Source organism: Nyctibius grandis, chromosome 6, assembly GCF_013368605.1.
Source record: "Nyctibius grandis isolate bNycGra1 chromosome 6, bNycGra1.pri, whole genome shotgun sequence".
In the NCBI taxonomy this organism is placed as follows: Eukaryota; Metazoa; Chordata; class Aves; order Nyctibiiformes; family Nyctibiidae; genus Nyctibius; species Nyctibius grandis.
In genome coordinates, this window is record NC_090663.1 from 15,099,315 (window position 1) to 15,125,895 (window position 26,581).

At 42.4% G+C, this 26,581-nt stretch overlaps 1 protein-coding gene across 4 annotated transcripts in view; it reads right to left on the reverse strand.

Annotated features, from left to right (window-relative positions):
• Positions 1-26,581, reverse strand: part of SLC2A9 (solute carrier family 2 member 9) — a 112,920-nt gene that overhangs the window by 61,929 nt on the left and 24,410 nt on the right. For all 4 annotated transcript variants that reach the window (XR_011048360.1, XM_068402785.1, XM_068402786.1 and 1 more), the window contains one exon: positions 7,937-8,069. Coding sequence is in view for 3 of the 4 variants with exons in the window: in XM_068402785.1 (XP_068258886.1) it covers positions 7,937-8,069 (133 nt within the window). In the remaining variant the exon portion in view is untranslated. The remainder of the gene's footprint in view (positions 1-7,936; positions 8,070-26,581) is intronic.

The following is a 26,581-nucleotide window of genomic DNA, read 5'->3' on the forward strand; positions in this document are numbered from 1 at the left end:
CTATTGCATTTTAATGGGCCCTGCGTGACTCTGTGTAACAAGAAGGATGATCTTTTAAGCGATGAACACTGACCACCTCTGGGTGTTGAGTCAATTCATAACATTCACTTATTCTGATATCCAGTTTCTCTCTTGGGACAGGAGAGGTCACAATTTTTAAATACCTCAGCAACAGCATAAGATTTTTCTTTTCACACAGGCCTTACAATTAGAAATGAGCTAACAAATTCGGACCTCAGAACCCAGAATTTAAGCTGTTGAGTCTTGTCCTTGTGCTTATTATTAAATGAAATGCTGAACGTTTGTTAAAATGAGAGTGATTTAAAGGCTATGATAAGAAATGTAAAATTAGAACAATGTATGCCTATGGTATGTTACAGTCAATGTCTCACTCTTAAATTACACTTTCCTTAGTATTATTAGAGCACCGATAAAGAAAAATTCAGATAAAGATGAGAACAACCAGATATATATCACCATACTCTTCTTTGAAAAGATTCTCTCAGATTTTTAAGCATCTGGTTTATCAGTGTAAATTAGGTCAGTGCACAATTTTCTTTATTTTTCCTGTCCTTGGAATCCTTGGCATTCCTGTAGGGCACACAAGTCAAAAATATAGATGCAGTCAAGTAAAAAGAAAGCAATCTGTCTCTTCCGCACAAGGGAGCTTGCTACATTTCTAGAGGGACCAGGAAGTATAAAACTGCAATTACCAAAATTACCAAGTACAAGGCAAGAAAAATATAGACACCTGCTTTCTTCTTCCCTCCCTAGTATTAGGACCAGAGATGTAAATGCCACTAGGAAACTTTGACAGATACTTAAAATTACCAACAAGTCAAGAAATGCTAAGAAAATGCTACGCTACACATGCATAGTTTTGAGTAGACAACACTCCGTCTTCTTGGAAAAAAAACATTTTCCTGCTACTCAACACATCTTTAAGTTTCTTCCATTAATAGTTTTTCAGTACAGTAAGAATCACAATTTTATACATAATTAATGCAGAAATAAATTCTGCATTAGCAGGGAGCTAGGAAAACCCAAAGGTCTTTCAATGTGTGATGTTTAAGTCTATTCATTTTGCATTTTAAACCCCTGCATTATCGGCACTGAGAAGCACAGCAGTCATTCCTCTCCCCACTGCAAATGACTCATTTCCCCCCATGACTGGCTGCTTCACTCTATAGGGAAGTCTTATGTTCATGTCATGCTTAAAACCATCTAAGGAGTTACAGTTCTGGCAACTTTTAGGGCTTCCCCAGATTTCTTTTTAATTCCCTTGGATGAGAAGGTCCTAGATGCTCAGCTTTCAAAATCTGGTACACTGCCTTTATAAATAGTAGAAGAAGTAGATGGCTCCAGTCAAGGGGAAAGGAGGTAGGAAACCCTTCTATATACAACACCAGCTTTTCTTCATCTCAGCTAAGTGAAGGTGAAACATTTGAAAGTGGTTCAAAAGTCTGAACAAAATCAGGTTGGTACTGTCTTTAAAACAATCAGGCCTTTAAATTAACTGAAGATGGACACTCAAGAACTCAACTACATGGGGAATTACTAACTCTTTTTCCATTGTAGTACTTCCATGACTGTGCAAAGAAATCAGCTGTTATTGTAAAGACTGAATTAGCATGTAAACTTTGAAAAGTCATTTAAAAGGATGAAAATGCTATTGCGTGGTTTACAGAATAGAGCCAGCCCCAGGCAAGAGGAGGCAGAAAAGGGGAGAAGTGCTCACAGGTAGTAGTTTGGGCAATAGGGAAGCTGCATGAGTATTATTGTTATCTGTTTCCCACGGACATGTTCACTTTCACTTCACTGATGACTAGGTATATTAAACCCAGTGTCTTTAACACAAAGCTTTGTATAAGCTTTGCTTAATCAGCATCTTCTTTGGCCACTGTGAGAGACAGAATGCTGAAGCATCTCCTATTAATGCTGGCTGCTGTTCTGAGTGGCAGTAGACCCACAGGGTGCCTTGCTGTTTGTCTCAGCACTTGCAAAAGGTTCACTCAACTTCAGTGCTTTTGAAACAGATTTGTAGTAATTTCCCTGTAGTAACTTCATGTCAACACAAAAATACTCGGCAAAATGAAAAAAAAGTATTTTTCATATACCACTAATTTTATTAGAGTGATGAATAGCCAGAATAATAATTTAGATGTACCTTGCTAGAAGAGATTTAAACAGCTATTTAAATCTAGCAAAATATCAATTAACTACTAGCACATAGCATAGCAAAGTTTAAGAATAAACCTCAAATTTGTTATTCCAATTCAGTAAATATAACTGCAAGCAAAAGGCTTAGGCTTTTCCCATGTGTCACCTCCTTCTCCTTGTAAGTAAAGAAACACACAGATCTTCCGTGAGTTATCATGCAGTTTGGGATTACATCTTTACCTGTTCTTACATCTGGTTTCACAGACCATCAATACAAAATAGGCCTGTTCAGGTTCACTTGAAACTAGCCAAGATGTACAGATAAAACAAAATATCCACATGCCACCCTAAAATGGCACAAGAATTGGTAAACTGAGTTGTATCAAAGGTCCAGAGAACCAAGTATCGCCTATCAAGGATAGGAAGTTTATGAAAAATTTACAAGATAGACAGACATACTATGATCACTCCAGCTTTTGGCAGTCAGCAACCATCTGAGATGGAGCCCCTACTATAAGCCAGCAAGTGTAGTAGTCATGGCTGTCTCTTCCTCTCCTAAGCACAGATTAACACTTAGAGACATACAAAAAGCACAGATAAGCAGAAAGAATTTAAATCTACACTTCTCGTTATACCTGTTGTAATGCTTCTTTCATAACCACGGGAGTTTTAATGTATGACTGAATACACTAGATGAACAGATTTTGTACGTCACCAGGAGATGATACTGTGACATTTTATCTAAGGTATTTGGCCCATAAGACACAACAATATTCTTGTTCTCTGACAAGCTGGGATGCCAGCTGAATTCTATTATTTATTTTCATGACCTGCTACTGTAGCTGCACCGAAAATTCGCATTTCCTCCTTGTAACCGTATTCTTCAAAAGAGACACATCAACTCTCCAACTGAAAGTGTTTATAACCAATGTTGTTAGTCATAAAAATGTTCTGTTTTATCACACTACTACTACTACTGTTTTTATTTACATTGCATCGTTGCCACAGTCACAGATCGACAGGTCCACACGGCATATAACTAACAGACAACTAATGTCAAATTCCTGTCTTACTGTCCTAGAGCTTGGATGGTAAACCGCCTGAGGTAATTCTAGCAGCAGGGGTTTCTTGTTCTTCCAGTTTCTATCCTTGTTACCATTCCCTCCCACTGCTCTCTAGAAACTGAATAACAATCTCCTTCCAAAGTCCTTCCCCTCAACCATTTAAATACCCATTTCTCCTCTGCTGTCTGGTGAGCATTATGAAGAAGGATCACATCAGTCAAATGTCAAGCATTTTTCTCCCTTCTGTTCTTACCAAGAGAGTAGAATGTTAGTTATGGGACCTGGGAGAGGAGCTGGGATGGTTCTACCCTCTCCCCATTACCAGACTTTTAGCTTCTTGTGCAGAGCTGGTTTAGAGATTGTGCTGTTGGTCCAGTCAACTGTTCTCCCCCCACAACACATAAATCAGTTCTTCCACATTCAGCAGTGAGACAGGAATATGGGAGATGATAGTGCAGATCCTGTTGGTCTCAGGGAATCGGATACAGGATGGTGACCGCCAGGAGGACAAGCAGAGCTTGGCTGTTAGCATTGCTTTTGGCAGCAGACAACTGCCAGTCAGCCATGGTGTCCAAATGGCTGAACAGCCAGACATCGGCTCAGCCACCCACAGCCTGTACTGTTTGCACTGTTAGAAAGTGGAAAGCAAGGAACTGGGTAGATCCTCATCAGTGGAGCTTAGAAGACATCACTCATCTGAGACCTCACTGCTTCTGTGCTCTCTCGTGGTGGTGCGATTTATGTTCACACATGATGCCCGCCTGCTCTAACCTCATCTCTTCTCTTTTTCATCACTTCCACAACACATTTTGGTCCTTCTCCTTCTTCCAGTCTCTCATTTGCCACGTAAAGGCATCTAGTGGATAGCAGGATGACCATGAGCCAGCAGTGTGCCCTTGTGGCCAAGAAGGCCAATGGCATCCTGGGGTGTATTACAAGGGGTGTGGTTAGCAGGTCACGAGAGGTTCTCCTCCCACTCTACTCTGCCATGGTGAGGCCGCATCTGGAATATCGTGTCCAGTTCTGGGCCCCTCAGTTCAAGAAGGACAGGGAACTTCTAGAGAGAGTCCAGCGCAGAGCCACGAAGATGATTAAGGGGGTGGAATATCTCCCTTATGAGGAGAGGCTGAGGGAGCTGGGTCTCTTTAGCTTAGAGAAGAGGAGACTGAGGGGTGACCTCATTAATGTTTATAAATATGTAAAGGGCAAGTGTCATGAGGATGGAGCCAGGCTCTTCTCAGTGACATCCATTGACAGGACAAGGGGCAATGGGTGCAAGCTGGAACACAGGAGGTTCCACATAAATATGAGAAAAAACTTCTTTACGGTGAGGGTGACTGAACACTGGAACAGGCTGCCCAGAGAGGTTGTGGAGTCTCCTTCTCTGGAGACATTCAAAACCCGCCTGGACGCATTCCTGTGTGATATGGTCTAGGTAATCCTGCTCCGGCAGGGGGATGGGACTAGATGATCTTTCGAGGTCCCTTCCAATCCCTAACATTCTGTGATTCTGTGATTCTGTGATGTTCTTTTACACCTCTGCCAGAAAAAAAGAGAATGAGGCCTCTTCTATTTTGGTAGTTATAGTCTGGTTATCTCCCGAGGGCAGAACAAAAGGAGGGGATGAAAGCAGGAGCAGAACTTCGTGGAAACTCAATGACCTACATTATCCCACTGGATTTTTGCTACTCTAAAACAATTAGGAAGATTAATGTTGTCATCTCCATTTTAGAAGCTTTGACATACATGTACATTTTAGAGTATTTTATAAAGACTTATGTAGTCATCTGCCTTAAATACAGCAGACCTTTTACAAATAACAGTTTTATATTTCTCCAACAAGATATAATCCACAGTGAAATGTATATTTGCATGAATAGCCTTGATCCGTTAGGGCAAAGAAAAAGGATTTAGTCAGAAGAGAGACTTGTACATTTCTGATATTAATATGCAGATTTAACCTAAGAGGCAAATAATTCAAAAGCATTACTGTAGTCATCATTAAAATGGAGAATACCGCATTGTCATTATATGGCTTACAAGCAGCAGGTTTTTTTAATAACCCCCAAACTCCTCTGGTCTCCCTAAATACTCAGGCTTATCCTCCCCCATTTCTGCAGATAATGCTAACATCCAGACAATTTTTCTTGATTGTTGATTCACAGTTATTCACCCTCCTATTTTCTGAATTCCCACCCCACCTTGCTTTCATTATTCCACTGCATTATTCCAGGTACTCGAGACTTGGCTCATGCCTGATCTAGATTTCTCCATGTGCTCTGGGGAGAGGAGGAGGGCTCCAAACTCCCACATCACAGGTGTCCTCTGCTCTCTCATTCTATGCATCAATCAAAATCTTTCACACCTATCCCCATGCTGAACAGAGATATGAAGTTATTCTCACTTGAAAATCTACATCAGGAGAGAGGGAATTACAAAGGATGTGCAACGGTAAGAAAATTACTTGTGTTCCTAACATGCTTCATCATAAGGCATGTAGATACTTCATAGCACAGAAGTATAAGATGACAGGATCTATGCTGCTTTACAGGTGGATTTAATGGATTATGAATTCCAAAATGATGTTTAAGAATCATCCTTACCTATTTTGCAGCTGATATCCTACAGGCTACCTCGCCGATGCAACACAGTGGCCAATTCTGAAAGCATGGCTGCTTGATAGGCAAGGAATGTGAGGGAAATTCAGAGGGATGTACGCACCTCACTGTCCTATGGTCCTTTGCAAATCTCTGTCTAGAATCATCAGTCCCTAGCTGTTTTGAAGTTCTCTCGACTACACTTAAAATGAGTTTCACTCTGTACTACAACATATCTCAGTATTAAATTTCTATTTTAGAACTAATCAGGTCCAAAAGCTTCTATTGATAAGCAGTTACTTTGAAAAGTTTTTTGTATCAGCCTCCTCTTTTTTTCTCAGAGTGTCTTAAATTCATAGTCTTTAATCAGCAAGACAGCTGCTAAAGCTCATTTCCCTTCAACCACCAAATAAGGTGCGGGTAACTTTGCTCTCCTCATGTATTCTACTCCAAAATCCACCTCCAATGCTTCTAGATTAGCTTTCAAATCATTTTCAGAACATGCATGTTGAAAACATCCCAGACTGCAGTTGGCCCATTACCAGCAACAGTAAATGGTGTGAATTTCAAGGCAGGTGGTGTTATTTTACTGCCAATTTTTTACCATTTTTAAACTCTACCTATGAGAGGCCCAGCTTCACTGTCAGTGGTGAGGTTTCCAGGTACTGCAGCAGTATTTCCAATAGATCCCTCTAACAAGTGTTGACACTATGCAATAGCATTGCAAATGAAGACTCTTTGCCAGCTATAGCTCCGGAAATACATTTACTATTTTATCAGGTAGAAATGAGCCAGTTTAATCTTGGCACCCAAAGGTGTTTCTTCCCAGCCCAGCTGTGGTGCTGCAGAAGTTCCTCCCCAACAGCCAGCCCCAAGGTGCCCACCACTGCGTCCCTGCTGGGTGCTCTGACCGTGGCTGGCAGGTCAGCCCTCTCCTTCATGGTCCCTGGAAAAGCTGTTCTCTGCCTCACCAAATCTCTGCTGACTCTGTAAAGCTAAAGAAATCTCCCCCCCAAAAAAACCAACACTCTGCTGTATCTTCAAATGTTTGAGGCTCCAACATTTACAAAATTCTTCATTCAACATCAAACTGAGACAACATGGGTGGTCTCTTCATTAGTGTGCCATTTCTATTTCATGGTGCTGATCAGAACAAAAAAGGAAAGTTTTTCATTTCATAGGAGAAGAAACAGGATAGAGTGAGTTGCATTAATTTCTGCTAAAAGATTATTAAATTTAAGCTTCAGGGGCCGAGTCACACTTTGCAAGTAATTTTGCAAGCAACTAGTTGTGATTGAAAATGTTAAGGTTTATATTCAAATGAAGTTTTTTAGGAATAATTTTTAAAGTGCAGTTATGTTCTGCAAGCATTTTGGTATTATAATCAGACTTCTTCCTTCTTTGTAGACTCTTATTTTTGACGTGTCCCTATAATAAGCAAAACCAAATTTTCAACATTCTCTCAGCCATAATGTGATGATGTATTGGAAATTACAACTGACCGTAGTAATTTTACTGGGGCAGAAAATACAGCAGCTGTGATCAGACAAGAAAGTTCTTTTATACATAGAACCTAAAGTAAGAACAAATTATTCTGGTCTGTGTCTGTGAAACTGAAGTAAGCTATACAGAAGCACTGAAAATTTTCAGTTAAATAGGTGTATGAGCTTTTTATTAGATCTACAAAGGTTATTGAGTTACAGAAGCACGGGGTCAAACACGGTGACTACTGAACAAAACCCAGCAACGGAATCGGTGTTTTTGTTAGCCAAACTGCAAAGACTGTAGATGAGGGAGAGTCATGAAGACTGAAACCACCTTTCACTCTTGAACAACCCCTGCATATAGCGGTTGACGCAGACCAGCAGGATGATTTGGTTAGGTGTGTACCACCATGCATAATGCTACATAGGTTGTTTGTTGGAGAATCTAATTTATTAAAAAAAACAAAGCAAGTTATATTTACACAGACAAACAAAAAAGGTGAGGGAAAAATAATTGCCAATAGAACCTCTCCTATTGGAATATTCCGCTTTTACTGTGATATCAAAACTACTTTCTAGCCTGCAGCCCTACACTAAACACCTTTTGTTGCAAGAAAGTAACACATCGTACCTTTTTCTGCCTTGCTCGTGTTATGTTTTTCAAGCAGGAGGTAACGAGGACTTTCAGGAAGAAAAGGCAGAATCACGACTTGTATCAATGAAGGAACAATGATCGCTCCAAATAGGTAAGGCCACCGAGATTCCTGCAAAGGGATGCAAACGTAAGTCAGTAATACTCTCCCATAGTGATACTAGGAAGAAAAAATAGCTTTGATGGGAAATGCTGTAACTTTTCATCATTCCACACATAGTGTCAGTGAGCAGAGTGTTGTCTTCTGCCTGAGCTTAGTAAGCAGTTTGAACACTTCCCCCTCAGATCACCTTACTCAAGGGCCAAGGAAGACAGAATTCAAGCCATGAACTGACTGAGCATGATAAAAGAGAGGCAGGAAAGCTGGAAAACAGCAATACATAACATGTTTTTCCTTTCCTTCAGCATCAATAACTATACATGTAAAAATCTGATATATCTGATACTCAAATACATATTCTACAAGTCATCCCCACTCACAGTGTTATCACTCATTAGCTTTAAGAACAGCACAACACTGTTTTCATGTAGTTATGTACACTTGCATGTTGTCTTTTAGTCTAATCTAATTGATCTAAAAAAACATGTATCTATTTGGCTCAGTTCTCTATTTGTCATAGTACACGTAAAATCCTGATTGATAACGCTTCAGCTAAGCTGCCGGTTAGCACAGGTTTGTGGTTCTCGATATAATGAAGGCAGTGACCGTTCAGCATTTCACTGCTGCTGGGAATGAAACAAGTTGGGCTGAGGTCTCACCACAAGCTGCTTCTACTTGGCAAAACACATTTGCCTTACAGGTACAACAAGCACACAGTCAGGCAGTTTTCATTTCCATTCAGAAAAGAAGACATGTACAGTTCAACACAAGTAGAGCGAAAGCTATATAATTTAACAACAAACAAGATATCTGGCTAACCGAAGTGAGGTTGTCTTTAGGAATGTTTTCTCTCGCAGCCAATGATTCCACCTCTTAAGATGGCTTCCATGGTACTTTAAGTAAGTGTAAGAAAGAAAAGGGTTTCACCTATCCTCCTGCCCAAAACCGTGGAACCTTAAAGAGGATCTTTGGTTTTATAGTAGCGTAACCAAGAATAACACACTATACTGTCTCCCACTCTGAATTATCTAACCTGTCGCAGATGTTCAAACGAAACATGGACAGCCTTCTTCCCAAGTCCATGAAATAGAAAGTATTTTTTCTATTGTCTTGCAAGTGATCTGCTGGAAGTCTCCAGCAAGGACCTGAAACATGAGAGCCACGTGCAGCATCCCTACCTACACAAAGCACCCATGACCCCTCTCTGGTAAGTTCGCCATACAGAAGCCAAGCAGTTTTAACCTGCCAGAGCCCCACTGCAGTGGAGGTGAGGAGCACAAGGTGCTGCCCTATCCAAACACTATTTATATGAATCTACTCAACTGCTAGCTGATTTCACATACAACTTGACTTTGATAATTTTCTTTGAAATCCACTGAAGCAGTTGTTAACATCCTCAAATATATTCATTATTTAAAACCAGCTATAGAGGGTGACCTGAGCAAAGCTCTTTCAGGAAAAGGCTACGAAAGGCAGTAAAGAGCTCATCTAGCTCTCTGGGCTTACTCTCAAGACAGGATACTTTCAAGTAGTTGAATGAGAAAAGTGCCAGCAGTATTATTTTCTCCTGCAAAATGGCCCTTGTTCTGTCCACGTTTTTAAGATGCCTTCTGTTCCAACTGAGTGCAAAGACAAAATTTTTTAGTCGTTTTCTCCAAGTTCAGCATTCATCTATTTAATCCAATGCTTTCTAATTTGAGAATTGGTTCTTAATTGAAAAGCCTTCTGAGACTACTGTTCAGGCATCATGTCTAGCACATTTTCAAAAGCTTGGCTACATCAAAAGCAGACTGCGCTGCATCCTGGCTGATTGAGCTCCAAGAGGCACTGGGGGTTTGGATTCCATCCCTCCACCAGAATGAATCCATCCATTCAGAGCTCACATTTCCCTAAACAGAGCTGGATAAATTTTATTCCTGTATCATTTTCCACAGTTAAATCAAAGGTCAAAAGCCCCCAAACTACTTTCTGTTGATAGTTTTTATTTTACATTCTCCCACTTCACCAATGCAACATAGATTATAATGCTATAGAACATGCATTCTACTTGCTTTTCTCTTAATTTACGTTATTCACATTCAAATTCTTCATCCCACTACAGAAAAGAAACAGAAGGACTAAAATGAGTTTAAAAGGTCCATACATTTGTTGGTCTGAAACTATAAAATACGAATTGCTGAAAATCTATTTGAATTTTTCCTTCTTTTTAAGAAGGAACAAGACAAGATACAAACTGGGACAATGCTCAGAAGCAATAATAAGGTAAAGGCAGAAGACAGCGTAGGCATGACTTAGAAGACACATTAACACTTTACCTCAGTTGTCATCAGTAAGGAGAAGCACACAGGCGCTACTGAGAGAAATGAAAACAACCACATAAAAGGGCATTAAATATTTTAATTACAAGGGACCTGACTCATCACCTGCTCAGAACTGGTACAAATAACATGTCAAGATGGTTAAATTTTCATTTTAAACTGTCACATTATGGATATTTGCTTAGGCTGGAGCACGAAAAACCCAGCTTTGATCTATTTACAAAAGACAGTTAAATAGTAGAGCAAGTTTGACAACCACAGACTCATTCAACGGTTGATATAATAAAGTGCAAAGCTGCAGAAATAAGAGGTGGGGGGAAAAAAAAGGAAATGGATAAAGCACGACATGGCTTTATCAACTGAAAATTAGGCAAGATTAAATGATACGGGAATACAGTAAAGCAAATGTTATTATGCCAGAGATTCATCAGCTGAAGTGCAGAAAATGGAACTTACTGTAACAACTAAAAGGTAGGAAAGAAACTGGCATGGGGAAAATGTCAACAGGCACTGCTGAAAGCTGAACTATTGGTCCATACAAAATTCAATGACTTATTTAAGCACTGGTTACATTTAATATTTTCCCTAATTAGGAAGATTTTGGTAAAATGTGAAGATACTTGCAACACAGAAAAGGCTAAGAATATGCACATATGTATACGAATTTTAAAAGAGAGAACTGAACAATTGACAAGGTCATACAACAGAGGTGGGAAGAAGTGCTGTGCTGCCCTATACGTGGGGACTCATTTTTGGAAAGATCTAGTGAGGCCAATTAAGTATTCCAGTACAAGATGTATGACAGGATAAAAAAAACTGAGTACAGAAATACATGACTGCCACAAGCTCTACTCTCTCTCTCTAAATAATTTTATTTATTTACAAAGCATAATCTAGACATGCATCCCACTCCCCATTCCCAACTGAGTATCAACCACTACACTGCAGTCAGGCTCCTTGTTTGCCCTCTGCCCCAAGTTTGTTTTTCTCTGCTGTGGAGATCCCCATGTCCAGCTGAGCATCCCTGACCCCAGCTGCCCTAGGGCACGCTCCCCACATCCCTGCCTTCTGCCCGTTCCCGAGCCGTGGGGAAATCACAGCACTCCAAACACCTCCTCCAAGGCAGCAGCCTGCACACAGGGCAGCACAGGGCACTGCCCTGAGGACTCCAGCCCTGCTTTGCATCCCAGCATAACAGCCACGCCGCCTCACAGGCCTCATTTAACTTTACTGCTTGAAACTGGCAGGAGATCATATCAAAATAAATACTCGCTCTCTCTTTTTCTCATCCAGTGCACAGGATGAACTGTGATCTCTCAGTGAGCAGGTCTATGTTCCAGTCACTATTCCAAACCCCTTTAAATATTAGTTCTGGAATTAATTCCTTGGGCAGGTGGGGTTATGGTGGGTTTACTACAGCACTGAACATTTTACAAACAGCAATTTTTTTTGTATAATACCTTTCTCACGTAAAATGACATATTTTATATGTGGGGAAGCAAAGAGATAAAAGCCTCTTGCTGCCAATACAAGATACTCAAAATGTCCAGGAACTAGTGATTTGGCAGTCTCTTCTTTTTCATGTTCCTGTAAGAAGCAGGAACACATTTAAAATTTAGTTTAGCAAAATATAATCACACACAGAGACAAAAAGAATTACATCTAGTATAATTTCTAGATACCCTGAAGCATCTTGCCTTGCCTCCCAGTGCAGCCCCAGGAGGATACAGGTCTCTGGGGTTTTCTGTGTCACATCTGCCAGTCCCACAGGGACATCTAAGGTACCCTAGGGCATCAAAATGATACTATATGCTTATGTTCAAGTAATTGAATCTTATCCTCTTTAATAGAGAGTTGGCACAAAAACTTTGTATCATATCAGAAATATTTTGTTTGCCACAGAAAAAAAATCACATCCCTGCTCAGAACAGACTGAGAAGACTTAACTCGTGTATGCAAAGCTAAGAAGCCTGAACAAGTCCAGCGCTTCTCTGTTAATCTATTACTGTGCCATATAAAACACTCCTAAAGGTAAAGGACAACCTCACTGGCCTGGGGCCAAGGACTGAAAAAGCATCGAGACGGAACCAATTTCTTAGCGTTAGAATTGTCTTTTCTTCCTTGAGTCAAGGGTATGGCACAGTGGTGATGATCATGGGGCAGCTGAGAAATGAGTATGTCTCCTGTACCTCCGGCTTCAGACCAGCTGCTCACATAATGTGCAGGACAACTACCTTCCTCTTACCTTCCTTGTGTCACTCCAAACACTGCTCTACAACCTCGTCCGGCTGCAGAGGAGGGCACTGACCTCCCTGTCTACCAGTTGCATCCCTGCTGAATACAGTTTTCTCTTTGCATGACCATTCCTGTAACCCACTTCTGTCAAAATATGTTATGAAGTGCTTACCTTCTCGTTTAAACCAGAGGCAACCCAGATAGTATGCGTCTTTCACCTCTGTTCTGCACCCATGTGGATATTTATTTTTATATGTCACTACTACAGACACACTCTGACAACGAGATTAGTCAAGTCTCAGTGCCTTCCCAGGTATTAAACAGTACAGAAAGTTACCAGACTTAAGGCTGGACAATCCTAAAGTAAAATTCACAGAAGTCAGCAGGAGGTTTCTTGTTACTGAGTAAACCACCTTTGGATCAGGGCTTAAAATAGCCTTAGAAGTGGCTGGTGTCCAAATCCCATGACCTTCTGTTCATTAAATTGCATGTTAGCTCATGTTGTACGTATTGAGAGGGAGAATTAAAGTGTCTGTTACAGGTTCCCAAGATGCTTTTTGGTGCCACTTTTTATTGAGTAACAACTAGCTTTTTACTGAACACTTAAATGGCATAATTTGTCTTCACGGCTTATTCATTTCAGAGAAAAGTAAAAATTTCTGAGAAAAGCAATGGGAAATGGCGAGCTTTCAAAGGCGATTATCAGCAGCAGCCAGCATATATACTCAAACTTATTTAGAAAGAAGTATTAGAGGCACATTGGAGCTATGCAAAATTTCAGACAAACTTCCTTTCAGCAATGCAGGTTAACTTCCATAAATAACATAATATAAAACAGTAAATTAAAATAACAGTAAATTAAAATAATTGAAGAGAATAAGAGTCAGTTGCTCGAACATAAGCATATAGTATCATTTTGACCCCCTAAGGTACCTCAGATGTCCCTGTGGGACTGGCAGATGCGACACACACAACTCCAGAGACCTGCATCTTCCTGGGGCTGCAGCAGGAGGCAAAGCAAAATGCCTAAGGGCATCTAGAAATTACATTAGATGCAATTCTTTTTTTTGTGCAAACCGCATGAAGTTCAACAAGGCCAAGTGCAAGGTCCTGCATGTGGGTCGGGGCAATCCCAAGCACAAATACAGGCTGGGCAGAGAATGGATTGAGAGCAGCCCTGAGGAGAAGGACTTGGGGTGATGGTTGACAAGAAGTTCAACATGAGCTGGCAATGTGCACTTGCAGCCCAGAAAGCCAACCGTATCCTGGGCTGCATCAAAAGCAGCGTGGCCAGCAGGTTGAGGGAGGTGATTCTGCCCCTCTACTCCGCTCTCGTGAGACCCCACCTGGAATACTGCGTTCAACTCTGGGGCCCCCAACATAGGAAGGACATGGAGCTGTTGGAACAAGTCCAGAGGAGGGCCACGAAGATGATCAGAGGGCTGGAGCACCTCCCCTATGAAGAGAGGCAGAGAGAGTTGGGGCTGTTCAGCCTGGAGAAGAGAAGGCTCCAGGGAGACCTTACAGCAGCCTTCCGGTACCTGAAGGGGGCCTACAGGAAAGCGTGAGAGGGGCGTTTTATGAGGGCAAGTAGTGACAGGACGAGGGGTAACTGTTTTAAACTGAAAGAGGGTAGATTTAGATTAGATCTTAGGAAGAAATTCTTTACTGTGAGGGTGGTGAGACATTGGCACAGGTTGCCCAGAGAAGCTGTGGATGCCCCCTCCCTGGCAGTGATTAAGGCCAGGTTGGATGAGGCTTTGAGCAACCTGGTCTAGTGGAAAAGTGTCCCTGCCCATGGCAGGGGGGGTTGGAACTAGATGATCTTTAAGGTGCCTTCCAACCCAAACCATTCTATGACTCTATATTTTGCAAAACTAAAGTTATAAAGGCTAGACTAAGGTATATGAAAGTTAAGAAAAATAAAGAAACCCCAAAGCACATTTCACAGAATCACAGAATCAACCAGGTTGGAAGAGACCTCAGGGATCATCGAGTCCAACCGTTGCCCTGACACCACCATGTCAACTAGACCATGGCACTAAGTGCCATGTCCAGTCTTTTCTTAAACACATCCAGAGATGGTGACTCCACCACCTCCCTGGGCAGCCCATTCCAAAGTCTAATAACCCTTTCTGTAAAGAAATTCTTCCTAATGTCCAACCTGAACCTCCCCTGGCAAAGCTTGAGGCTGTGCCCTCTTGTCCTATCGCTAGTTGCCCGGGAGAAGAGGCCAACTCCCACTTCACTACAACCTCCCTTCAGGTAGTTGTAGACTGCAATAAGGTCACCTCGGAGCCTCCTCTTCTCCAGGCTAAACAACCCCAGCTCCCTCAGCCGTTCCTCGTAGGACAGACCCTCCAGACTAAACAACCCCAGCTCCCTCAGCCGTTCCTCGTAGGACAGACCCTCCAGACCCTTCACCAGCTTGGTTGCCCTCCTCTGGACTCGCTCCAACACCTCAACATCTTTCTTGAAGTGCGGGGCCCAGAACTGAACACAGTACTCAAGATGTGGCCTCACCAGTGCCGAGTACAGAGGGACGATCACTTCCTTAGACCGGCTGGCTACACTATTCCTAATAGAGGCCAGGATGCCATTGGCCTTCTTGGCCACCTGGGCACACTGCTGGCTCATGTTTAGCCAGCTGTCGATCAGCATCCCCAGGTCTCTTTCCACCGGGCTGCTTTCTAACCACTCTTCCCCCAGCCTGTAGAGCTGCATGGGGTTGTTGTGGCCGAAGTGTAAGACCCGGCACTTGTTCTTGTTGAACCTCATGCCGTTGGTCTCGGCCCATCTATCTAACCTGTCCAGATCCCTCTGTAGGGCCTTCCTACCCTCCAGCAGATCGACACTCCCACCCAGCTTGGTGTCATCTGCAAATTTACTGAGGGTGCACTCAATCCCTACGTCTAGATCATCTATAAAGATATTGAACAGCACCGGCCCCAGAACTGAGCCCTGGGGAACACCGCTAGTGACCGGCCGCCAGCAGGACTTTGCCCCATTCACCACCACTCTCTGGGCTCAGCCATCCAGCCAGTTTTTAACCCATTTAAAAGTCCACCCATCCAAGCCCCGGGCAGCCAGTTTGTCTAGGAGGATGCTGTGGGAGACAGTGTCGAATGCCTTACTGAAGTCTAGATAGACTACATCCACAGCCCTGCCCTCATCTACTAAGCGGGTCAGTTGGTCATAGAAGGAGATCAGGTTGGTCGAGCAGGACCTGCCTTTCATGAATCCATGTTGGCTGGCCCCGATTGTCCTGCATGTGCCGTGTAATGGCACTCAGGATGATCTGTTCCATCACCTTGCCTGGCACCGAGGTCAGGCTGACAGGCCTATAGTTCCCTGGATCGTCCTTCTGACCCTTCTTGTAGATGGGCGTTACATTTGCTAATTTCCAGTCAGCTGGAACTTCTCCAGTTAACCAGGACTGCCGGTAGATAATCGAGAGCGGTTTGGCAAGTTCATTTGCCAGTTCCTTCGTTACTCTGCGGTGAATCCCATCCGGGCCCATAGCCTTGTGGGTGTCCAACTGGCACAGCAGGTCACTAACCGTCTCCTCATGGATTACGGGAGGTTCACACAGCCCCCCGTCCCTAACTTCAGGCTCTGGGGGCCGAGCCTCCTGAGGACAACCGGTCTTGACATTAAAGACCGAGGCAAAGAAGGCATTGAGCACCTCTGCCTTTTCCTCATCCCCTGACACTACACTACCCTCCTCATTCAGCAAGTGGTGGAGGCTCTCCTTGACCCTCCTTTTGCTGTTGATGTATTTGTAAAAGCTTTTTTTTTATCTTTGACCGTAGCAGCCAAATCAAGCTCTAATTGAGCTTTGGCCCTTCTAATCTTCTCCCTACACGACCTGGCCACGTCCCTATAGACCTCCCAAGTTACCCGACCCTTCTTCCAGAGCAAGTAGGTTCTCTTTTTTTCCTTAAGTTCTAGCCTAAGTTCTCTGTTTAACCAGGCCGGTCTTTTTCCCTGACGGCTTGTCTTCCTACACACCAGGACAGCCTGCTCCTGAATATTTAGCAATTCCCTTTTGAAGCATGTCCAGCCTTCCTGGACTCCTTTGCCCTTCAGGACCGATTGCCAAGGGACTCGGTCCACCAGCCTCTTAAACAGGCTAAAGTCAGCCCGCCGGAAATCTAAGGCAGAAGTTCTGCTCTTGCCCCTCCTTACTTCCCCCACTATCGAAAACTCTAACATTTTGTGGTCGCTACTCCCAAGACGGCCACCGAGCCTCACATCTCCCACTAGTCCTTCTCTGTTCACAAACAACAGGTCAAGCAGGGCCCCTCCTCTAGTGGGCTCATTTACCACTTGCATGAGGAAGTTGTCCTCCACGCATTCGAGGAATCTCCTAGATTGCTTCCTCTCTGCCATGTTGTATTTCCAGCAGACATCCGGCAAGTTGAAGTTGCCCACGAGTATAAGGGCCGGCGACCAGGCGGCTTCTGACAGCCGCTTGTAAAACGCCTCGTCCGCCTGCTCATCCTGGTTGGGTGGTCTATAACAGACTCCCACCGTAATGTCCGCCCTGCCGACCTTCCCCCTGATCTTCACCCATAAACATTCAACCTTGTCATCCTCACCATCTTCCTCAATTTCAACACAGTCCAAGCACTCCCTAACATACAGCGCTACCCCACCGCCTCTCCTGCTTCGCCTGTCCCTCTTAAAGAGCCTATAGCCATCCATAGCTGCACTCCAGTCATGAGAGTCATCCCATCACGTTTCTGTGATGGCAACCACATCATAACCTTCCTGCTGTACAGTGGCTTCTAGCTCTTCCTGTTTGTTGCCCATACTGCGTGCATTGGTGTAAACACACTTCAGCTGGGTTAGCGGCCTTGCCCCCGACGCAGGCCTGTCACCCCTAGGTTCATTTGTGGCTGCCCTGGTCTTATCCCCCTCCCCCATCGAACCTAGTTTAAAGACCTCTTGATCAGCCCTGCCAACTTCTGGGCCATAACCCTTTTCCCCTTCTGATTCAGCTGTTCCCCATCCGGCATAAGCAGGCCCGGTGCCATGAAAGCCGCCCCGTGGTCAACAAACCCAAAATCCCACCTACGGCACCAGTCTCTTAGCCACATATTAATCTGTTGTACTTTCATAGTCTTTTCCCTATTTTCACCAAACACCGAAGGAATTGAAGAGAATATCACCTGCGCACCTACCCCCTTTACCAAACGCCCCAGGGCCCTGAAGTCCCTTTTGATAGCCCTGGGACTTCTCTCCTCAATCTCATCCCTACCCACCTGGAATACTAATAGTGGGTAGTAGTCAGAGGGCCTCACCAGTTGAGGAATCCTCCTGGCAACACCCCTTACCCAAGCCCCAGGGAAGCAGCAGACTTCCCTGTGAGTCGGGTCTGGCCTGCATATGGGGCCCTCCGATCCCCTTAGCAGGGAGTCACCTATAACAATTACTTTTCTTTTCTCCTTTTTGGAGCTGGTTGCAACCCTCTTACTCGGTTACCTTGGTGTTTTTAAAACAGCTGAAACAGTTTAATATTTAATCTCGACATTTTTTAATGGTGACATCTGTTTTAGATTAAAAAAATCTCATTTTAATTTTACATTTAAAGTTAAAAAAATCCTTCAAAATACTAATCATGAACATACCTCCTGATTTTTCTTTTTGCCAATGGTTTCAAAAGCAAACTATGAAACACAAGTCTAGAAAATACACCCTACTGCTCAATATGATGACTGAATGCTACCCTATGATGCTTGACCAATTTACCACAGCATTAATACCCAATTTGTAAAGGATAAATTTACATATTAGGACACGATTTTGCAATAATGGGTGATTTTACAAAGGACAATGGAAATTAAAACTGAAATGTTAATCAACCAGAACCTTCAAAAATGTTTAAATGGTGGTTGTCTCCCCAGTGTGTGAAGCACACTGGGAAGGAAGTCACAGGTCAAATAATTTTAGATTTATTGCTTAATAACAGATTTGTAAATATTAACAGATACTCAAGCACTAATGAGACAGGCAAATCTTCACCTAAAAGGTTTACTTGCTCATAAACTTCTGAAGCAGAGTCCAGCTAACAGATGATAAGACGAGGTTCGCAGACAGATACTGCCTGCTATTAGGTCAACTACAGTAAGTGAAAAAGTCCACCTTTTTAAGTCTGGCAAACCTTAAATATACAGACAACATAAACAATTGCTCTAAGCTTAGTTACACGTGTTGACTATGTTTCAGTGGATGAAGAGAAAGCAGTCTGACAAATTATAAGCAACTGCGCTCAGCTTCCACGGTATTTGGAAGTATTTCTTCACTTCATACCTGTTGAAGAATATCCTTCCATGAAAGCTTGTGTGATGGACAGAGTATGTATGCCTTAACTTGTTGTACAACTCTGGCTGGAGGGAGGAGGGGATGGGTGCTGCAGAGGCAGAGCGGTACCTTTGTTATGCCTTGAACAACTTGTCTTGCAACTCTGGCCAGAGGAAGAGATAAGGGCGGAGGAACAGATAAGGGCTTCAGAGGCAGAACAGTACCTTTGCTGTGCCTTAAACGACTTGTTTTACAACTCTGGCCAGAGGAAGAGATAAGTCCTGCAGAGGCAGGACGGTACCTTTTTCCTTGAGGCCAACCTACATATGCAACATCTTTGCAACATCAAGGCATCAACCACGCTTGCATAGAAGCAGAGTCATGCAGCAGACATCACATGTCTAGGTGTCTAGGGGGATCAATGGCCACCAGAGACCCCTTGGGGGACCACCAACTCATTTCGGGAACAGTCTAAGCCTACAAATGCGCAGGCGTCCCAATTAGTGTGAGAAGCGAGCGGAGGGAGGAGACGAGAGGGATGGCACCACCCTCTCCTATCTCACATGTAAATGACCTAAAGTATTTAAAACTTCCCACTTGGGACGCCGGTGCACATGCGCCTGCCACCTGAGGACCAACCAACTCTACAAACAAGTTACATTGCTGGATCCAAGGGTGGTGGTATCTCTTTCTCTCTCTCATATTTTCTATCCTTTTTCTCTTTTCCCTTTCTCTCTCACTTTTCTCAGCTCCTTAAGAAACCTAAGACACTTATGACCATGCCACTTTCCCTGTATTAATAAATTGTTCTTAATTGCATACCAGTTATTTGGTGTCATTTCACCTTAATTTACTCCAAGGGATCCATGAATCTGTTGCGACCAGGTCGTAACAGCTTGTCTACTACTCTTCCAACTGATCTAATTAAACGAGGGTATCGCTACATAGAAACCTTATCTTCTCAAGAGTTAGGTGGGCACTGTTTCAACTGTCTATGAGAAAGTAGTCCTCACTGATGATAAACTTTCATGCAAACATTAGATGCTCTGCCATGAAGTCTGTTGTTCAGCAGTAAGTCTAAAAATAAACAAATACATACATATATCTCTACCGTTCTGTTTCTTCTATAACCACACTCCCACTTCCACATTCAGAGAAATCCTCTCCCGTGGGATGTTCTCCTTCCCAAATGCAAAATTGCAACATTTAAATATTACACATTGTCAATCATCAGCCACGTGTTGTTCCTAAAACTTCGGGAGTTGAAGTCTCACAGCACAACTTTAATGGACTGAAACTCATTTGCAAATATGAAGACTCACAGCTGTTTTCCCGTGCATTACTTAATGAGTTCTGTACAGAAAAGGGATGAATAAATACCTTTGTGTCTGTCTCAGGGGAACCAATAAAACATTGATTTATAATCGCCAGTAAATACATATCTCAGCTGCTCCACAGTAGATATAAACAAAATACCTCATTTAATGTCTCCATTACAAATATATCAACACCCACCACATCCCCTCAACCTTCTCTTCCCATGGGTACTATTGAACTATGAATATGCAACAACCCAGAGGGTCCTGGCAGCAGTTCTGTACCCTTGTCAGCACCACCAAGGCTGTGCATCTCTAGCCTGGTGGCTGCACAGCAGCTTCCCTTGGCTGCATCAACTCTTGGGTGAGGTGACCTCCAAGTCCCTGGTCAGCAACTCACAGCCTGTAACTGAGTGCAAGCACCTTCATAAATGACACGGAAATTGCTCCAGCAATAAGAAACTCTGTGCCTTATGTGTTAGATAAAAAAAGAACCCAGAGAATACTTTAAAAAGGATTGCCATCTTCAAAATCACTACCTTATGCAATTTTTAATTAGCATGTCTAGTACCAGTTTGCAGGAACTGAAGGCAGATTTCCATCCAGATACACATAATCAATCCCCTTATGGATTTGAGCAGCCATTTACAAGCACCAACTAGTCTCCTGTATCCTTAGCAGAAGTTTTAAAACACCCTTCTGTGAAGGCTCTAGCTTTTAATTCAGAGTTTTGCATTTTACTACAAAAACATAAAGAAGCTTTGCTGCTGTGCTTTTAAGAAACACTGTACAAGCTCAGCAGTCCAGAGGAATGGCTGGGACCAGGGTAATTTGGAGGCACCTTTTGCAAGTCTGGTTTCAATGGCAGAGCATTTACAGGAGTACTTGAAACCACCTCCTCAAACTCTTGCTCCAAACTTAGGTGACTCCTGATAAAAAAAAAAAAAATATTGGGGACCAGAACTCATGAGCCAAATGCCTGGTTTATTTTTCCCATGTCCTACACTAATTTCTACTCTTAAGATCTTACTAAGAACCAGTAATTTCTATACTACAATAGGCTCCATAAAGCAGAATGTTTCTAAGAATATAAACTGCCCCACTGAAATTAACAAACAGGACTACTCACATATTTGGGCATATGGCTTAGTTAAAGTTTTTGAGCTCAGGTTTAAGAGCCTTAGGAAATCATTCTTCAGAAGTTCAACATGAATACACTGAGATCTTTGTGTTGTAAATTGTTACATACAATTCTGTGTACACTTAGTATTTCACAGAATAACAGAATAGTTGAGATTGGAAAGGATCTCTGAAGGTCACCTGGTTCACCCCCTCTGCTCAAGCAGGGTCACCTAGATCCAGCTGCCCAGGACCATGTCTAGACGGCTTTTGAAGAAAGAAGGAAGGAATTCTTTACTGTGAGGGTGGTGAGACATTGGCACAGGTTGCCCAGAGAAGCTGTGGATGCTCCCTCCCTGGAAGCGTTCAAGGCCAGGTTGGATGGGGCTTTGAGCAACCTGGTCTAGTGGAAAAGTGTCCCTGCCTGTGGCAGCGGGGTTGGAACCAGATGATCTTTAAGGTCCCTTCCAACCCAAATCATTCTATGATTCTGTGTTTCTATGAGTATCTCCAAGGATGGAGACTCCATGACCTCCTTGAGCAACCTGTGCCAGTGCTCGGTCACCCCCACAGTAAAAGGAAGTGTTTTCTGATGTTCAGAGGGAACCTCCCGTGTTTCAGTTTGTGTCTATTGCCCCTGGTCCTGTCACTGGGCACCACTGAAAAGAGCCTGGCTCAGCCTTCTTTACACCCTCCCTTCAGGTATTTATATACATTGATAAGATCCCCCTGAGCTGAGCCTTCTCCAGGCTGAACAGGCCCAGCTCTCTCAGCCTTTCCTCAGTGCTCCAGTCCCTTTATCATCTTAGTGGTCCCTCTCTGGACTCTCCAGTTTGTCCATGTCTTCCTTGTACTGGGGAGCCCAGAACCGGACACAGCACCCCAGGTGAGGCCTCACCAGTGCTGAGTAGAGAGGAAGGATCACCTCTCTGCTGGCAGTATTCCTCCTAATGCAGCCCAGGAACCCATTTGCTGCCTTTGCCACCAGAGTACATTGCTGGCTCACACTCAGCTTGGTATCCATCAAGATCCCAGGTCCTTTTCTGTCAAGCTGCTTTCCAGCTGGGTGGCCCCCACCATGTACTGGTGCCTGAGGTTGTTCCTCCTTAGGTGCAGGACTTTGCACTTCCCCTTGTTGAACTTCTTGAAGTTCCTGTCAGCTCAATTTTCCAGCCTGTTGAAGTCCCTCTGGATGGCAGCACGACCCTCTGGCATATCAGCTACATCTCCTAGTTTGGCACCCTCTGATAACTTGCTGAGGGTGCACTCTGCACCATCACCCCGGTCATTAATGAAGATACTCAACAGGAGTGCACCCAGTATTGACCCCTGAGGTACACCACTAGTTACTGGCCTCCAGCTACACTTTGGTAGATTTCTAGAATATACCTAGGCAGAATGAAGATGTTACCTTTTTTTATTCTACACAGCCAGATTTTTGAAATCATCGCAAATAGGATACTTCAGAAATTAGAATGATTCTGGAAAATGCTAAACGAGTGGATGCTTTCATCCTACTCTAATGGAAGCTACAAACACCTTTTCATATTCTGTAAACAGCATGAATCCATGAGGCATAAACTGCTTTCATTTCCAAGATACTTCACGCAGTTGCAAGAGTTCAACTGCATAAGTTCTCCTCTGTCTCTTACTGCCACAAGAGCTCTCAGTTCTATATTCTCAAATAAATTCTCACTCATGTCTTGAAAGATAAATATCTTTAACTATAGTCACTATCATGGCTGAAGGGGAAGATAAACCCATAGAACAAAAGAGGTCACAGGAAAATATGAGGAAACTGGTTGATTTATACTTTGTGTTATCATGCTAATGTGTAAGATTCATTTCAAGAGCATCTCCAACAGACCATTTTGTCGTTGTTGTCCACCTGCAGGCTGCAGGTCCCCAGAGCAATTCTGAATTGCTTTCTTTTCTCATCTATAATTTACTCACAGTTTTTAAGGAATCCTTGAATCTGAGTCAATAGTCTTAGGAAGAAGGATCAGTTAAAAAAAAAAAAAAGAAAAACAAGGGAAAAAACACGCTAAAAATGAAGCTTTGACAAGTAAAATCAAAGCTTAGTTTTCAGAACAGCCTTCAACTGCACAGGCTGTACAACTACCTATTCCATCACTGTCTATTTTAGTTTAAGTGAAGAGGTACTTTCAAAAGAACTTGGTAAAGCAAAAGGAAAAATTCCTATATAAACTTTCCTAAACATACAACCATTTATCACTTCAAATATATCATTTTTAAGGGGTCTTGTAAAGAAAATTAGAGTTTGATGTGGCATCTACAGAAGTTTAGTTTGATTTTAAAAAAAGAAAAAAAAATCATAACTATTCCTTAGAAAGGTCCACTTGCATAAAGAAGAACTAACTTGAAAGGGACTCACAGAGATCTTTCCTTACTAGACATGTAGTACAGTGTCTGTGAAGTTCATTAGCCCCTTCCCAAATTTAGCTCATTTTCCTGTAGAAATTGATATTTATATCAACAACAGAATTTCTTTGCTAAAATAATCAGTTGTGGGGGTAGGACAGTTTGCCCAATATCACCATGTGTCACAAACTTATTTCCAGCTAACTCCTTTTTTAAAAACAGGTAATCTCTAGCCAGATATGCATTAAAGCTGCTCACATTCCTCAAAAAACTGTAATTCATGTTGTTTCAAAGACAAAGACAACATTCAATTAATAAAGTTCATAACCGTAACCACTTACACAACAGTTTTGCAATGACAAATTCCAAATTTATTTAAAGAAAGATGGAGGAAAATCTAGACAAAGACAGCATGTCACTTAAAGACAAATACTGAGTCTTCTCTGGTCTACTTTGTTTTGCATTGCTTTAAGTGTTTACTCAGCATGGGATTACCCATATGAGCTGCTGAGCCTTAACCCAGTCTTTTCTCTTCAAGAAGCCACTTCCCACCTCTGATCATTGCTGCTCCCTCCTGTACCTCACACTGCTCGATAACACTCTTTTTAAAGCAGGATTACCATAACTACTTGCAGCATTCATCTCACTCATTCCATTGTGAGATGGACACAACAGGAATTTTACAGTTTTCCTGTTTGCTCTACCTTTTTTTTTCTGCTGGGAACACCTACAGTAGCAATAGAGATTATTCAGCAAGTGTTGCCCTAATAAGTCTTAGGATGCAAGCAAAGCAAGGTTTTTAGGGCGACATACTATGAACTATGAAACACTGCATTATAGTTAGACAAGCTTGTGGGTGCATGACCTAGAAACACTTGAACTGTACAAAATAGGGTTCCCAAAGTAAACAAAATCTATTTTTCCATTGGCCTACCTATGGCAAACAGCTGTTCTGGTCAGAGGAGCAGCCAGAGCCAGCAGCCACCAGGGGCAGCTCCAGGGGAAACAACTACGGCTTGGCAAAGCCTTACACACCGTGGGAAATGGGGCTCAAAGCAGAAGGCTGAGGAAAAGATGGCAACAGGCAACAAGTCCAGTTTTATCTGTCCTGAATACATATATATACTGTGAAACATTTTTTTCTCCCCTTTCTCATATCTGTACACAGATGATAGAGATATTGAGGCTCAATGTATAAAAAAAAAATTATGAATACAGTAACAACAGCAAATGTATCCATAAACTAAATCCTCTTATCATTTAAGGAAAGATTAAAACTCACCTTCATGAAATAAGTTGAAGCATTAGGAGAGACAGCCTGGTGGTCTACAACACTTAAAAGATGACACCAGCCTAAGGAAACTTTCAGAGTGGTACATAGGCTTACATGCAGGAAGAACTAGATGAGCTAGTTTCAGACAGATACCTGAGGATGCACGAAATATGCCAGAATCAGGCCAGACAATATTCCCCTGAGACAGTAAGCATAGATTCAAACTTTCAAAACTGAAGCTGACAACGTGCTGGCCCTTGCTTTGCAGGGAACAATCTGTCAGAAAAATGGGCTGGGTGATTTAATTGCAGAACCACAGAAACAGAGAGAATGGAAACACCTGAAGAACAGCATTTGAAGAAGTGACAGGTCTGAAACACTTTCTCCTTATCTTAAATATCTATTTTCTCCTTCAGTCAGATATATGGAAAGCTGCACACGGTATACAACAAAAAATGCCCCAAATAAGTTAAATAATCTTGTAGCCAGTAGCAATAACTCAGCGCCCACATTAAGGCAGATAACATGACTGCACTCCTGTGGGCCAGCACCAAGTTGTCATCTACAGTTGCCATGGCTTCCTGAAGAATTAACGGCTCAGGCTTACAGACAACTAAAACAAGATGCTAGCACATGAAAATGAGCACACAACTGTCAGCAGTCAGGGTGATGGAGAGAAGCAGGTCACCAGCATGTAAAGTCGTTGTGCTCTGTAGTCTGATCACCAGCAAGCTTTACCATCGTGTAATTTCCTAAGCCTCAATGGAGACACAGCAGATGTGGCTTCCCATAGATTATGACCTACAAGAATCAGAATCTTGAATAAAAAACATTTCTGTGATTTGTTGGATGGGAGGGAATTAAGAGAGAGGAAAGAAAGTAAGAATATCAAACCACAGCAGCAGAGGACTATTGTCACGACTGCAGCTTTTCTCCTTTGCATAATCACTCTTGGTAAGCACTGCATGCTAAAGGAACACCTTCTTCAGACTCAATACTCTAAAATTAGTACCTTTGGAAACAAATAGAATAAAAGCCTGTATATTCAGAATCCAAAAGAATGCCTGTATTTAAGTTTTACAATCATTATTAGATTTTTGCATCTGCTTTTTTATACTATAATTTTAGAATTGGATGTAGCAGTGTTTGGCAAGTTCGTGTCAATATGGCATGACACCCCCCCAAAAAAAAAAGTAAATGCATTTCTGTAATATTTCAGCCAAAACATTTCCAGGAAAAACAGGAAAAAATATTAAAAAATTCTATTTTTTAAAGTATAATTTCATCTGTGTAATCTTGTTCTCCTGGGTTGAAATTTAAAACCAGAATTACTACAGAGAAAGGCACCTAGGATAAGAAAGAGGTTAAAGAGATTGTTTTACTAGAGAAGATGAAGTCTAACCTTAAACACAAAGATCACAAGTGACAGGGGGAGAAGAAAGGAAGCACATTGCAGTAGGTGGGGAAAAAAAAAAAAAAGAAAGAGAAAGATATTAAGGGATAAATAACAGTTGACCAAAAGAATAATGAGCATAAGTTGACAGAACTGGCATGAAAAGGTATTAGAAGGAAATG